Here is a 17,051-nt window from a genome sequence, read left to right as displayed (position 1 = left end):
TTTACTATTTATTTTACTAGTAAATATAACGTAGGAAACTACCTTAGGAATTAGGAAAAGTGTTTAGAGCAAGCTTTAGATAAATGTTTATGACATTTCTTCCTTTTATTGTATAAAATGACTCCTTCAGGGAGTGGGAAGAGACTCACTAATGCCATAGCATACAGGATAAAATTATTAAAGGTATCAGCTTACTTAGAAGATGGAATGTAAGCTGTAGCTGTTTCAAAACTAAACTATTGTGCTTCCAAATGAAGATCCAAAGAGAATTTTTCATACTTACTAATTCTTTTGTTGGGGAGAAAGTATTGATTAATGCAGATTTTGGTGTATTTCTGTAGAAAAGCCTTTTCTTTGCAGATGAGCTTTGTTTTAACAGCAGTTGTCCCTTCATTCTGCGTACCAGTGACTGTCAGCCCCGGTGGTGAGATGCCTAGCAGTTGGTGTTAGCACCCTCTTTTCATCCATCTTTGGAAAGGGCAGATCAAATAATATAGTGAATAATACTGTGTTATCTATAACAATCTCTAAAACTGTTTGCTAGGTTAAGGAAACTACAGGATCTCAAGCAGTTGAGTCTTTTCTGCAAGTTTTATCATCTTGACAGGAAAAGGAAGACCAGGGTCAAACCCGAAGCGTATGGAATGCCTTGAGGAGACACGTAATAAAAGGTCTAAAATAGTCTTACCCTCTGGTAAATAGGGACAATATTGGTCTTAAGTACATCTCTGCTGGCTTCAACTTTCAGAACGGGACACAGCTGAGTCTTGGGGTCAGACAGCAGATCTGCCGGTGGTGAAGACTGTGGGTGCAGTTTCCTGTAATCTAGGCCAGCCATCAGCCTCTGCTGTGCTTTTCCCATGACTGCCTGTTTTTTCACCTGTGGTTTTGCTTATGGTAATCAACCTCAGCATCTGTTGCATCAACTTGCTGATCTGACTGGAAGGTAGACTTCAGTTTTCCCCCAGGTTTAGTAACGAGATGAATAGAATTTTATCTGCCTTGGTATGTGGCAGTTGTCAACTTCAGGGAAAGTGAAGGGTAAGGTGGGACCGTGCCTTTTGGTGGCAGCTCACAATTGAGACTGTTTGAGGTGTATCCTTAAAATACCTCTTGGAGTGACTCTAATAAGAAACTAATGTTTTGACAAAGGAAGGTTCTCCCTTGTGAGCAAAATATGCTGTCTTGGTTTAGGCGTGAGCTATAGTTACAAACAAAATAAAATTTCCTCAGTGAGATATGCTGGACTCTTCAGTAACTTGCACAGAACGCATAAACAAATCTTGCTTTGGAGTTGGTGCAGGCTTAGGAAATGCCAATGACATCCCAGAGCTCGGTTTTGGGGCCAGACTGGCACTGCAGCTGGACCTACGTGTGATTTAGAGGTTCTGGCCTCCAGTCTGCTACCGCTTTCCTGTGCGGCTTCAACATGGATTGTGGGATGTGGTCCTAGTATAGTGCCTGCTCTGTGTGTTGGTTCACCACCTTCTTCATACTTGGATGGTGGGATGGATTACTACTGTAGAAGTCTGTTGCTGCTACTTTATTGTAATGTAAAGATTATAAATGCAAGGCTTCAAAATTTGCAGTGGATGGTGATTGAATTTCTTTGCAGTGAAAGTGCTTGTGAATCAAGTTTTGAACAGTTAAATAGTAATCGTAAAGGCAAAAATGTAGGTGGATAATGTACTGTATGCCATTTATCTTCTTGGGTTTTCTTTGTTAATTTTAGATTACTTTGTGAAAGTTTGCTTGAGTTAGAGAGTTCTCTGTTGGCAAATCTTTTATTTGCTGGTGGTAAAATTGAGAGTTACCTATTTGTCACCGAGATAACACGCCAACCATTTTTAGTTAGGATTCTGGAGCCTGAAATTCGTCACTCTGAAAGTTAAGGAATATTGAGTGTTGAAATTATATTTAAGTATGTAGTGTTAGAAGGATTCATTGGGATAAAAACTAGTTAGGCACCTGAAATCAAAGTCTCAGTGAAAGATTTGTAAAATGTGCATGGATTCTGTGCAGGTAATTAAACATTTGGCATGCCGGAACAAAACCTAAAATTGGCAAAACTCAGTAGTGTGCCTTCCTGAGGAATAAGTCAAAATAAATTAAAAAAACCCCAACCAACCAAACAAAAAAAAAAAAACTCAAGTGGAAAGCTGGAAGTTTTCATAAGATGTACTTGAACTTTGAAGGTGTTTTGGCATGCATTTCCAACTTTTGATACTGGAGGAAACTGTTTTCAGTATTATTGTTATTGAAGTAGATCTTGGGGTTGTTTTATATGTGGTTTTGATGTTGTTTTAACGTTGGTTGAAGTTGTTCCCTGAAATCTCTTCAAAGGAAAGTGTTTTAGCTACACTTGTGCAATGTTATCTTAGAAAGCAAAGTGGATTTTCTTTTTGAAAGGTAAGGAACGTTTCCTAGAGTTACTGGACTAGAAAGTGCAATTGAAATAAATATAGTGAATTTTAAACTAGCTGTCACCAGTAGGTTGTCTCTAATAAGCAATAGCCAAAAACTGTTGATATTTTAAAATTTCTGGATGGGGGCATTGGTTGTTGTAGAACAGTGGGATGGCTTAAAGGAAAAGAGGCAGTAAATCTGTTAGCCCTTAGCATCCTTTTGTGAGTGTTTTTCTTCAGCAGTTTCAGAGAAAGCAGTTCTGATGAGAATGCACAGAAATGAGCAGACTCAGTTGCTGATTTGAATCCTGGTAACAACTTTCTTAATTTCTTGGTTTTAATTAAAGCCGAAGTTTATATTAAAACAAGCAAGCCAGGTGTTATCATCTGGTACAAATATTATTACTGAGAAAGTACATATGTCAAATGGCCACCTTCTCTAAGATTCAAAAGCAGTAAGTTAAATAAGGGAAAAAACATACTGAGTTTAGAAAGCTTTAGGAATACTTTACATGATGCTAATACATGCACTTGCAAAAATGTTTGTCCTCCCACCCCTTTCCAGTTAAAGCTCTCCTGAAAGGGAGACTAAAGCAAAAGTAAATTGAGCATAAGCAATCCTATAGTAATAGTAAGACCTTGTTAGCAATTACTGTAAATTGAGATACAGAAAATTTCTAAGTAAAATTAAAAGGAATGAAAAAGAAAACTGTGGCCAGTTGTTTGTGTGCAAGATAAGCACTACCAGAGTCGCAACCAAAGAAGCTTATTGATTTAAGTAAGAAAGGGTGAGGTCTATACAGATTATTTTAAAAGACTTATAGTAAGTTTTATGATAACAAAAATTATCTGAAAAAAATGGAATTAGGTCCTGGCTGAGGTTGGGAAACAATTAGAAATCAGAGTATCCTGTTGTAATTTCTGTCCTGTTTTTGGTGAAGGGGAATGGTAATAAAATTATTTCAGATTCAACACTAACTAGTGAGAATGCTTTAAATGTTACTGAATGTGTAGAATGGTGATACTACAGACTATTTAAAAAATCTTAAAACATGGGTATACAATAATATTTTTCACACTTAAATATTGGGAAAGCTCAAAAGGGCTGGATTTAATTATGTTGGAGAGGTGGAGATGTATAGTTGCTGATGAAGTCAATAGCTTCCCCCAAAACAATGTAATAAGTGATTTGAATGGGAAGTTTACAGTACAGTGTTTATAGCTTAGATGAAGTTGATTGAAAAATGTGAGTTTAATGGAGTTCTAAGTGTTATAAGTCCAGATACGAAGTGTATGTTTGCTTCTCTTACTGGTTTGGGTGGGTGTCTCTTTAGAACGTTTCATTATCCCAGCAGGCAAAGCATCCCTGTCATCCAGTGCGAAATGACAGACAAACGCGGCTCTGTACGTGGCAAGAGGTTCTCTGTTCTGTTGGGAGCCTGAGTGCTGGGCTCTGTCTGAGAGGAGTTGCCTAAAGGAGGACAAAGCAGCTTCTCTTGGCTGAACAGCAGAATGATGAAAGCACCTGCCAAGGAAAGAGGAAGGAAGAAAGTATGGGTTCTGGCTTCTCAGCCAGCGGGAGGTTGAGCTTGCCAAGGAAAATGTCCTGTTATGCCCGGCTAAATAATCCCTTGGGGGGTGTGTGTGTGGTTTAATCCTGCTTCCTAAACCTAGGCTAATAGTGAGGAATGCAAGATAGCTAGGGGTAAACTGAATGTGAAGGATCGTATGTAGCCTTATGGCTGTGTAGCCTTGAGATGTTTTCCTGGGGAGGATAGTCCTGGATTTCTGGTTTCTGCTTTCTCTCCTATTTATGCATGTTTGCAGAGTTTTGAATGCAAAAGGCGTAAGGAGGAGACAGAGCAGGAAGCAAAATCCTGGGCGTTTGCTCTCATTCCGGGGAGGGATGGGGGAGGCGTTTTCTCACTGTGTTGTTTAGTCAAGAGCCCTCTTGGTTGCAGAAGCCATTACAAACGACATCTGTTCGAATGCTAGTCATTCCCTCTTCCATCAGCAAGACAGGAGAGCTGTCACACTGCCCTCGTTGGCTGTAGGTGTCCTTGTTTCCATGCTGATTGTAGCACGAGTGAGTAGTCTTTTGATATTTAGGGAAAAGATGGTGGTTGTTTGCTTCCTTTTTGGCTGTCCTCCGGTACTATCTGGTCCTCGTATGGTGAAACTGAATGTTTTGACCTGCCTTAATCCCATGAATTTTGTGGAGGAGTCTACAGACCTTGCGGAGTTCTCCAAGGATGGAGATTCCTCAGCCTCCTCAGGCAGCCAGTCCGTAACTGCACTTGTTATGCAAGAATTTCTTCCTTATGCTTTCTTCAGGGAGAGCGGCTGAACACATTTCTTACGGTTCACCCAGGTGAGCTGTGGGTTGCTTTCTCATACTTTAATTTTTCTTCACTAGGGAAGCTTTGGACAAAGTAACATTTAAGGGGGGAGCTGGTGCTGGAGTAGGCTTCATGGGGACATTTGAGGCTGGCAGAGAGGGTCACGAGAGCGCTGCAACCTTCCCCATGGTGTAAATTTACATTGGACAGGTTGTGGCTTTTCGGCAAGGTCAGATCGTGTGGGATCTAGAGAAGATTCTGGACACAAGTGGAGAAGGTCCCTTGTGCTTATTTCCTTGAGCACTTCTGAACCCCTTGTTCAAACAGTGCATTCGTGCTGTTGTACCTCATTTCATTATACACATCCTGGTTTTGTTATGGTGAAGGATGAAAGTACCCACAACTGTCCTGGATACATAATACCCACTCTTTGAAATCAGAATGCATAGATCTTGTACATTTCTGGCTATATTGTTATATTTTTTTTATAGTCACAGAGTAGTGTTTAGCTAAAGTTACTTTTGAAACTGGTTTCCTGTAGTGAAAGTTCTTCACTTGTGGCTTAAAATACGTAAAACTCAGTTGGCTTAGTAAGTGATTTTTTTCGTGATTCTGGTATATTTTTTGTATTTCTATATCTTTTTAATTTTAAGTTGGTGTAGCTGGAGAACAATCTTAATTATATTCAATGTAAAAACTTTTGCCATTCATTTGTGATGATCTTCAACTAGCTGAAGAATGGTCTTTCAAAATTTTTATCTGTCACTTTTCTATGGGTTTAATGGCCTTATTAGATGAATGATGTTTCTATCTGAGTTAAGGAGTAGAGAAATAAAGATAAATATTCACAGTTAACACCATATTAACATCTGTTTATCTGTCTCTAGTAAAATGGTTCTGGCTTAGGGCAGTGTGCAAGTCTTAGGAAAGTCCTTTTAAATCCTGATTCCCTGAAGATATTAAGAGCAGAGAACGAAAAAACTAAGTTTTTATATTTTTTTTCCAGTCTGTTAATGATAATTTTAGAATGGTCTGTAGGAACGTTTTTAAGAACAGCTCGAGTTGGCAGTCTGTGCTTTTGTTTTCCCTACTCTCTTTAATACTTCTTCTGTGTGTTACAAAATTCTACAAACTGTATGTGAATAAAATAGTGAAGCAGCACGGATACTGTATGTAGTTACAGATGAGATTCTATGTTTGCCAGTCTGTGAATGTTGACGGTAAGATTTATGCTTGTACTTCTCATTTTCTTATACAAACTATGACTATCAACTTAGTGAACTGGAGTATGGAAGAGGATCAGTTGGAAATAGCTAGAAAGGATTTGTGACTTAATAAATAAAGGAAAAGCATGCACCTAATTCCAGACACTAGATACCATTCCAGAGTCTCAGCAGTGCTACTGTAAGTACAATTGTACTGAAAGTACAATTTCCTGTTTAGCTCTGATTAAGAGTCATATTGCAGTTGAGTGGAGGGATGAAGAGAGAACCTTTAGAGTCAGTAGAATAGTTAAAAAGAAAAAATCCAAGATGAAAACAAAGCTCAGTAAGGTCTATGGTGAGGCAGCAGTGGTGGTTGTTTTTTGCGTTATGTGATACATTCACACAAGGATAGCTTACTTGCTTTACCTAATCTAATAATCGGTTAGATTATCTAATTATATAAATGCGAAATTCTATGCCCTTAATATTCACTTACACGTAAGACAGCCAGGGTAGGGGGACAGCACAATTACTTTTAAGGTGTTCTGAAGGTCTTGTGATGAAAGATTTTCAACTTTCCTCTTTGGAAAGAACAGAACTCATGCTAAATAATTAGCAACATCAAATTCACTTTGGGATGAAGTAGCTCTGCACTGTGTGATAGCACTCTTGTCATTCTGTTGGTGATGTCGGTATATTAATCTGTTGGGTTAGCTTTTGTTAAACTTAGCCTAGGATAGAACATGGACAGTTTTCACAGTTATGGCAAACTGTCCTCCACTGGAACAAACTTGCAACTCTCAGGATCTTAGTATTCGAAGAAAGCCTGAAAGGGAATTTTCTCTCTGAATCAGTGCTTTTTCCATTCCTTAAGTGAAATGCTGTAGAATTAGGAATATGTCTTTCATGAAATGTTGTTTAAACACAGTATGGTAAGTAACTAAGCACTTACTGATGACCCTAAGTTAATTGCTTAGAACAGGACTGGATACAGGAGTTGATATGGTTATGAAAATACAGTTTGGTCACATCTTTAAACAAGGAAAAGAAGAGAATTGATAGGTGTGGGGCTTTGTGTGTGGGGATGGTGGGGGTGGTGTGGTGGCATTCCTTGCTATAGAAAGAATATATTGGTCTAGTCAAGTTCAAATGGCTTTGTTTAAATAAAAAAGCGGCTTTAAATAGAAAGAAGTCTTACATGATGGTAATGCTTGCATGAATACTAGTTTGTTCAGACAATATTTCCCTGATGCAGGAATTTGCATAGTTTTTAAGTGTTGACTATGTTAATCCAAGAAATTTTAAAGAACTTGGTTTTCCATTTGTGTGTCACTGTTTGTATAAATCATTACTATTTGCAGTCTGTGGGGTATTATTTGTAGGAATTGTCTACACAATAAACTTAAAAAATGTGTAACAGCTCATCTTAATTTTGGATAATATAAAATGAAATGTAAACATGGTTTAAGTAATTTATGTCTGTAACATTCTAAATGGTTAAAACAGTCCATGGGGAAAACTGTTGTAACGGGTTCTTTGTACTATAATTGAAATGTCCTTTGAGCTTCTAGAAAACGTTAAAATTAAATACAATTATAACTTTTTGTAGGTTGGGCTCATGTGGTTTGTGCTCTGTACATTCCCGAGGTGCAGTTTGCAAATGTTTCTACAATGGAACCTATCGTGTTGCAGTCTGTTCCTCACGATCGTTATAATAAGGTATAATTGTGTCTTTTTATCTATATATAACACATTTATTTTAAAATTTGTGAGCTTTAATAATCTAAAACTACACTTCTTAAATGTAGTTTACATAAAACTCATGAATGTCTACTGTAAAGCTGTATGTTTCCTTCTATGACTGTGATAAATTCAAGAATTAAGAAAGCTGTATTATGCAATTAAGCTGCAAAGTTATTGGCGATGTCTCGTTATTCTTTTACAGAGTAGAGACTGTTTTGTTAATTAAAAATATCGTGATCTTTGAATAATAGTTTATTTTGAAAGTAATGTGAAATATTTCCCATATGTAAAAATGTTATTACAGCTTATTTGAAATGTTGTTATTAATTACCACTAAGTCCTACTGGTTTAAGTATTGATAAGATGTTCATAAACATTTCTCTTAGGAAGAACAGCAATGCTAATATGTTAAGGCAAAAGCTTGCAGACTTTTGCTCTTGTAAACAGTGTTCATTCTGACAAGATTATTTGCTTGTAGAAGAAATAGAAGAATTGCTTCTAAATAAATGTCAGTGAGACCGAATGTTTTTTGAAGTGTGGCAAGACTTTATGTACAGGAAAAAAAAAGTAACTTATTAATGTTCTGTACTGAGAGCTACATTTTTCTGCTTGTTCTTCCACTCACGCTACCCCTTCTTCACTAGACCGAACTACCTCCTCCTTCGTGTTTTTGTATTTTATCTTCCGTAGGCAGCAAACTGTCTGCATTTCTGATTAGTTTTATTACACACATTTCTTGTACTGTTCCTTTCCCCACCAGTGTCTTTTTCTTTTATGGTGGCTTGCAGACACTGGAACAAAAGAAGAATAGACTTCATTACAGAAGAAAGAAAAAAAGAATAATTTCTGGTGTTCTTTCTACAGGGGAACCAGTCTTTTTCAAGTTGTTTCTGTAACCTCTCATTTTTGTTTCTTTTTTTCTCAGCTTACATCTCTTTTTTCTATTTTTTTGATACATTGGTCTTTTCCTTGTCTGCTTCACATTCTCATAATTGCTGTTTCATATGTTTTGCCCTTCATATTTATCAGTATATGAGAAAAGCCAAGAGTCAAACTATGGGTCCTTCTATTGCTTTCTCATTACATACTACCTGAGTATCTGTATCAGCTTTCTGCATTGGCAAGAACATGCAACAATGAGATTAGATGCAGATCTAATAAATCTTTTGTGCTTAGACATAAAGCTGTACAGATTTGCTGTTGCAGATAATTTTTTTTCTATGCTCAACTTTGAGCCAACGGCATATCTGTTTTCTCCTTTTCCCTATGCAGTAGTCATAGTGGTTTCTTTATTTGTAGCCATTCTTTCTTAATGCACTTTAAAAATTTCATTGAATGCTTTGGATTTCATTATCTCGCATCTTTTCCATTGATACTAATTGATACTACATTAGATGACTAATTACTTATAACTTCAAAAAAAGGTACCTTGCGTCATTTTATATTACTTGTCCACAGCATCCGTTGTTCTATCCTTCTTTAATTCCTTTTCTTTTTTTTAACTGAAGTTGCTTCTTTCTTGAACTGTTTCTTCTAAATATATGATGGATAGTTTCCCCTCGATGAAATTCCTATTTGCATTTGACTGGTCTGTACTTAACCATTTTTTTTTTTTTTTGCTTGCTAGGTAAATATTAATGGCACATAGATCATGTGGAGTTCCTGCTGTTGTCTAGCTTTTCATTTTCTGCTTTTTTGGCTGATGTTCTGATTGGGTTGGTAGTCTGATTAGACTCTGGAAAATAGGCCCAAAAGCTACTTCCATACAGGCCAATAGAGTATATTTTAAAATACACTAAGGTAATACATCAGAAATTGCAAGGTTTGGGTCTGGACCCCTAGCCTACAAGTTGTTGTTTATTTTTTGTTCTTTTTTTCCAGAACACAGACTTTATGGATTTTATTTGGCCTTTTTGGGTCAGGGAGATAGTAATTGTGGATTTTAGGAGAACGAAATTACTGAAGTGCAGTCGATGCAGTGTACCTGATGAAATCCATCTGACTTCATTGCCTAGTCTAGTTATACAGGACAGAATGTGAGAGGGAGTCACTGATGGGGCAAGCCCAACTTTTTGGGTAAATCTGTAGCCGGTGCTGAGTTTAGTCCTGCTGTGGCTATGCTGCCACCAGGTCCTGAGTAGTCTAGTTTTGAGCAGCACCACCAAAATCAATGCAACAATTCCTTTTCAGGTAGCCTGCAATAACTTCACCTCCTTGCCATTCAGTATAAATTGTATTTATTTAAATGATAGATTTTTTTAGATCAGCAACTTTGTAAAGCATTTAGCTCTGACTTTATCAACGAGAACTGTTTAGGAGGAAATGGGAAAGAAGTTTTATTTATTTATTTTTCTTTTTAAAGTACATATGGCAAAAAGTCCTTAAGACTTAAGTTCTTAAGACATTTTGAACAAATGTTCATGTTTAATTAGGGGAAAAAACCACACTAGAGCTGCTTGCCTTTTTAGAGAGGTGTAGTGCCAATTTCATTCTGCCAGTCAAGTTGGGTTGGAAAGAGATGATTTTAAAGAGAAATTTTATTTCCTGTGAAGTCCTAAGTAATTCTGTGCATGTGGTTGGGTAAGTGTGGGAAGCTAGCATATGGAATTGGGAGAAAACATGGAGCAATTCTCCTCATATGGGAGAATATATACTGTGGTCTTTAAAATAAAGACAAACGTCTTTGGAGTTTTGCCAGGAGATAATACTTCACGTACAATTCTCTGTGCAGTTCATTCTTTATTGAATACTGCAAAATAAGCAAGGTGACAAAGTACAAAAATCTTGAATACAAGTAGAAACACAGCTGACACCAAAGCATGAGGCTTATTAATATAAAAATATTTGGCCACTATTTCCATGATGTTTACTTGTTTCTGGGATAAAAACCTTCACGTTATAGAGTGAACCCCCCTGAGTGACCTGGTTAGTGAGTTAACTAACGGGGAAGTTCCTCTTACTCAGTTGCTTCCAAAAAGAAATGGACAAGTAGTTGCTCTCCTATTAAGTAGGTGCTTTTTAATTCTTGGATGCTTATGTATGGATCATCTCTTATTTTATGTGAGCTTTATTTGTCTCTTCTAGGTTCATTTGAAAGTAAGTGGTAGTGGAAGAGGCTCCTAAAAGCAGTAATTATATTCAGAGTTGATTAAAAAATAAGTGCATGTGGAGTTTCTTGATCCACCTAGTAGTAAAGGTGGCTGATAAACTTTTATGTCAGTATTTGCTGCAGCAATGAGAAATTTCTGGACAACTTCTACATTTGATTCTGTAAGCTGAGAATGCTCTAGGTAGCTGTTACAAACAGAGGAAAAAGTTTCTCAAATCACTTCTTGTTTTGCAAGGCTTTCCTTGCCTCATCTTCCCTTATGTCTTTTTTGCAGAGAAGGTGTATGGTTTGAATCTTCAAAGGAAAAGTATCGGTAGGAAAGTAAAGGCAACTTTGTAAAATGTCTCTTGTGCTGTTAAAGAAACAAGGATATTTGTCATGTTTTTCTCCTAAAATTTCCTTGTGGAGTGCAAAGCTCTGTGTAATGCCTTATTTTGTACTGAGCTTGGGAAAAGTTTAAGTATTCTTTTTCCCTTAAAACTTCTGAAGAGTAGTGCTGGGATATAGAGACGTTTTACACTTCTGAATTCAAGAGGCTTCAGGGAAGGTGTGGCAATTGCATGGCTTTGCAAGTGTGCGAAAATCTTCAGTTTTCTGCTTTGTGAAAGGAAGATAAAGCTTCTCAAGCTTCAGGAACTGTTTGGGCATCCAAGAGAAGATAGAATTATGAGAGGCTCAGCTTTAGAGAGAGATTATAGCCTATGTTGGGATGGGAACCTGCATCTTCTTTGGCCCTGTTTCATGTATAGGATTAGGAAACAGGCTTTGTACTTCTGACTGTTACAGGAAGTATGGAAGTTCATTGAGCTTCTTAAAATCTGTAGGCAGTCCATGACATTGTGTTTAAATTTGTTTGTAGTGCAGCTAGTCAGTCTTCATTTTTTTTTTCAGTCATTTTACTGTAAATCGGTTTAAGGGGTCCTGAACCACACATCCTAAATGCAGTATATAGTATTGAAAAACAGGGCCCGCATTCTTACTAAACAGAATGCTTATACCACTTCTTTCTCTGAGCTTCAATGGGGAAAAATTTTAAGGCAAAACTCAAGGGAAAAAATACAGAACAGTAACTGGAGCTTGAGTTTTATGGGTCCGTTGAACTCTCTGTTTATGGAGGGAGGGTACCTTACTTTGAAGTGACTTAGAAATAGTTACTTAGATGCCGTTGATAGATGATGACCTATTTTGTTCGTAAAGTCTAAATGTGTCAGGTATGATTTGGAAAGCTAGAGAACAGTCAGTCTCAGCCCCTGCCAAATGACTGAATGACCTGTGTGCGCTACCGTAACGTACAAAGGGGGCAAGGCAAAGAATCAAGTCCCCCTTTCTGAGCCTTCAAATGTTAGAATACAGGATTGTTGGGCTGTATTATCTGTAGGGTATAATGCTTCTTAAAAGCCCAGTGAAAACCATGGCAGAATGACTCATCCGTCCTAGAGGCTTGCATGATAACAAAACTGCTTTAACTGATGTTACGTGTTCTAGATAACTCTGTCCAAGTCTGTTCTGATTTCACAATTTCGCTCATTTTCACTTCTTCCTAAACAATACTTGTTTTGCATTATATCCTTTTCCATTTTTAATCTCAATGATGTTTTGGTGTATTTTTCTTAAACTATATTTCCTACCACCCATTGTTGATGTTCTTTTTATTTATTAATCTATTTGTTTTCTTTGCCTCTCTGGAGGAGGTTGCGATGCAATCGCAAGAAGTCAGTTACAGTTTAAATGGTAGACAAAAGAGAAGCCAGATAAAATTTGTTTCTCCTTCACTAACCACCTAAGATCTTCCAGTGGGATTTCTACACAGGTAGCAATGTATTGGTAATGCTTGTCCCTTCTGTAAGGTTCTGTCGTATTTAGAAATAGACACTTGACTGTACTGATACTGGAGGACATTTTCATTAAGAATCAACTGTTAAATAGTTAAGTTTTACTTGGGCCATAGTTTGCAACTGATGATAGAAATGTGATGTGATAAATCTCTCCAGATGGTACTTTGGTAATTAGAAGAGTAAAAAATAGGAAAAAATGTAGGATCCTGGTAAGACACACACACTGAGAGAAATTCTGTGAAAAGATTTTCAGGTAAAGGACAGGTTTGTTTCATTTTAGCTTGTTTTTAAGCTTGAAATGGGCTTGGTATATTAATTTAAACTTTGTTTAGAGAAGGTTCCTGCTTGATGAGTTTCTATGATGCTTATAATTAAGCAATATTTAAAGGTAACTGAACAGCATGTGCTATGAGACTTCTGAAAACTGTTTACACGAAATGCACACATAGAAAAGCTGCAAGCTTAAAATTTTGTTGGTAGCTTTGTGTAGAGGTATGTGTATGTACTGTATGGTTCGTACTGCCATCAGGCACTCAGTCTAGTGAGATGTTTCTGAATGCCAACAATACAGGTAATGTTAAATGAATGTGAAAATGATTGCGACCTAAAAGGACATAAACTCAATCTTGAAAGCAAGAAAAATCCTGAAGCCTAATGCTGTTAGCCTTTGGTTGTTTGACCATTTTGGCTGATTAGGTAGCAGCATAGAATTAAAATAAATTAGTATTTGTACTGCGTCGGTATTGATGAAGCGTTACAGGTAATTTCCCTTTGCAAACAGCTGTAATTAGAATTTTATAAAGAAGTTCTTATATAAAGTTAGCTGCAAAATTCAGCAGTTCTTACCCTAGAGTCTCCTTTGAGTAACACAGAACTTATTTGTATGCTTTTTATCATGTTAAGTATTTTCTCTTTGGTAGACCTGCTACATTTGTGATGAGCAAGGCAGAGAAAGTAAAGCAGCCTCTGGTGCTTGCATGACATGTAATAAACATGGATGCCGACAAGCTTTTCATGTAACGTGGTAAGTATATTTTATTATTTAACAACTCTGGAAGAGTTTTCTAGAACGAATCAATTGTATACTATGTAATAAACTCTTTCTTTACTCAAAAACATTCTAAATAAATACAGTAAAGTGGCTTGTGTTGAAATACCTATCTCTTAGAATTTACTAACGATATGACAGTGGTAGCATATACATCTATACATTGCTGTGAACTGCAAAAGCTGCCTGATGATACACCCTTGTGTTGGATTAAGTACTCTGTGCTCTTGTGAATAAGGTTTAGTGTTTCTTGTGCTATGGTGTTTTTTTTTTTTTCTGATAATGTTTTATAGGATACAGGAATGTGAAGACATTGTTTACCTGCTAGCTGATTTGACGTTTACTTTGGGTTAGGCAGTGGAAAGAATGTTGGAATATACATAAAAATGCAGTAAAGTGACTGCTGCTAGTATAGATTTCCAAGTATTTTAGGGTAATTCACCTTACTAGCTTTATCTAAATGGTACACATCTATCCTGAACTATTCATTTAGGTTTCATCTATTCCTGCCATGTCCATCTGATTCATTCTGCTTCAAGATACTGTGGATGGCAAGCATTCAGGAGATGCTTGTCTCACTTTATGGGTTTCTAAAAGAGGGTGGATATTTAGATGAAACCGTGTGTAAAAGGAGGCGAAGGGAATTCTACCCCAAAATTTCCAGGGGTTATTTGTTCTTTCAAGTTCAGATGAAGCTATTTTAGAATAGATAGCAGATTTACATAGGCTATCTGGGTACGTTATCTGTGGATTTACTCATCTGTTTTATGAGTGCCCCAGTATGCTTCATCATTCCTGTGTGCCAGCTCAATCAGGGAAATGGTATTTGCACACCTACTTCAATGTGTTTTCTTCAGTGTAATCAAGCGATACTTTGAATGCCATGTGCAGATGAAGTTCTGATTTCTTTGCAACTCTGCACATCCTCATTTGCAGTCAGGGCCTCTCTGTGGTTGTGTATTTGATGTGTTTCCCCCTCAGTACTTGAGTATCTGGCGGGATGTTGAGGTCTTACTTCATAACCATCTAATCTGTCATCGAATGTCATCAATGTCAAGTTTGGCTTTATGGTGAAAACAGAATTTGCTCCTGAGAACTTGTATACCATGTAGAGAGAGAGGTTACATACGGATGTGAAAAAAAAGTTTGCATCCAAGTGTTTGAAAGAGTCCTTTTCATCTGTTATCTTTTTTCCAAAATGATCTTTTCAGTGAGTGTAAAAAGAACATGAGAATTCTGTTCAGAATGAAAATACCATTCCTAATCTTGCCAATTCTTAGAATTTTATTTTGTTGTGAACAGGTACGTAACAAAATATCTAGCCAGAGAGTTCTATTCTTGTGGATATTGAGAGGCTTCTGTAATGTTTATAAAGTGGAAGGAAAATGTGAAAACCACAGAAAGGAGAGGTCCAGGGCGAGGTGTGTCAGTTTTGTATTGACAAGACTCATGTCTGAAGAATGAGCTTAAGCCCATCTGTTTTTGTATGGGAAGGTTAGAATGACAAATCATAGCTTAAAGAGATCCTGTTAAATGTTTTCTGTAGCTGGCATCTGCTGTAGGTGTGCATGTATTTAGTAGACAGTATTTCTGGCTTGCCCAAGAACGTAATGTGTTAATTATGGGGACAATGATTTTTAAAAGCAATGAAAATAAGCTTGTGTATATGTTGTTCTTTAGTTTAAATACTTCCTTGCATCATTTTGACTGTAACTTTGCATTATTATGCTAATTAAAGTGATGCAGAAAATGAAACTGAATATTTGTTTTTTCAATATCGAAGTTGGCTTTGATACAGAAAATAAATCAACATTAAAAATGGTGCAAAGCAAATTTGATTTGAAAAATGTAGTAGAATGAGGTAATATTAACCCAGGGAAAGTGATATTATAAGTCATTTTCTTTTAAAAAAGAAATTAACCTGCCACAGTCTTTTAAACCAATAAAATAGGTTTTGATTTATTATGTCATTGAAGTTCTATTTAAAAAAAAAAAAAGAAGTAATTTTCCTGGCAGAGCAGAGAAGGATATATGCAACTTTAAAAAAAAAAAAATCTTTGGACCCACAGTATAGTTTTGTTTAAAAAACAAAAAACCAAACACAAACAAAAAACAACAACAAAACCCTTTTCTTTCTGTAGATAATTTTGACTTGAATTTGAGCTAATAATCATTGTCAACTGCTTGCTGCTTGGTTTATTTACTTGTGGGAGTAGCTGCATAATAAATGTAAATTCAAGCTATTCATTTGTGTGAGTGGCTTATAGACTTAGGAAGAAGGTATCATGCCTAAATATAAACCACAGCTTTTTCACTGGACTGCAAAGGTGGGTGGGGTGCTGGCATGCTGGTACAAGTCACTTACGTTGAAATCTATTAAATGCAGATACAAGTATCCGTACGTTATCAGCTGTGATGTTTTGGTACAAGTTGATGTTGTTTGATTTATTTTATTTTTAGTGCACAGTTTGCAGGACTTCTTTGTGAAGAAGAAGGCAATGGTGCAGATAACGTCCAATACTGTGGCTACTGTAAATACCATTTTAGTAAGCTGGTAAGTATTGGTTACATTCTGTAAATAAATGGCACTAGTTTGTGTTTTTCACTCTGTATTGCTATTAACACTAGCAATAATGTTTTTATGCATCTCAGGAAGTAGATTGGATATTTCTAAAACAATGTTTTAATTGCAGTTATAGAAGTACTAGCTAAAAATGTTTTTTAAGTGGTTACTTATCTAAATACGTGTTTTTTCCCCTCTGCCAGAAGTAGCATGCACATCTAGTTTTTAGGGTGTTTTCTAACATATACTAGTAGTAGATTTTTATACTTCAAAAGTATCTGATTTCATTAAATTCCCATAATGTTTTCTTTTGCTATCTTTTTAGTTGGCTTCTAGGAATTTAGTCCATTTTGGAACAATCTAGAAAATAATTTTTTTCCTTGCTATCCTGTATATTGAAATATAAAGAAGGCCTCCATTTCTTTCTCCTTCTGTCACTCTATTTTTACTGTTTTTCCTTTTGTGCTGTCTCCACTGTGTAGCCAGTGGACATTCCCTAACTAGTAGTTCTCCAAAACACAACCTCAAGGAAGGGACCTGAGGTTTGATTTTTGTTTGTTTAAAAAAAGAAAAAAAAAACACCTTTTGACATTTCTCAATTATTTCAGTAGTTTTTTGGATCAGATCTCTTGAGCTTTTCATTTCACTTCTTAACACCAGTTTAACCATTCCAGATGTCTGTGTGTGTGTGGCTGTGAAGGACTTACTTATGAATATTGACTTATGAAAATTAAATATATAGACTAAATTTATATGCAACTGTAAGTATGGTTAAATGTGTTGATTACTTGTGGAAAGAGTGGA

General features: G+C 36.5%; 1 protein-coding gene across 6 annotated transcripts in view; it reads left to right on the top strand.

Annotated features, from left to right (window-relative positions):
* The window catches only part of MLLT10 (MLLT10 histone lysine methyltransferase DOT1L cofactor), a 129,679-nt gene that overhangs the window by 34,110 nt on the left and 78,518 nt on the right, over positions 1-17,051 (top strand). For all 6 annotated transcript variants that reach the window (XM_066991621.1, XM_048061732.2, XM_048061730.2 and 3 more), the window contains 3 exons: positions 7,559-7,668; positions 13,557-13,660; positions 16,145-16,238. In XM_066991621.1, the coding sequence (XP_066847722.1) occupies positions 7,559-7,668; positions 13,557-13,660; positions 16,145-16,238 (308 nt within the window). The remainder of the gene's footprint in view (positions 1-7,558; positions 7,669-13,556; positions 13,661-16,144; positions 16,239-17,051) is intronic.

This window comes from Anser cygnoides, chromosome 2, assembly GCF_040182565.1.
Source record: "Anser cygnoides isolate HZ-2024a breed goose chromosome 2, Taihu_goose_T2T_genome, whole genome shotgun sequence".
In the NCBI taxonomy this organism is placed as follows: Eukaryota; Metazoa; Chordata; class Aves; order Anseriformes; family Anatidae; genus Anser; species Anser cygnoides.
This window is presented reverse-complemented; position numbering and strand designations above follow the sequence as displayed.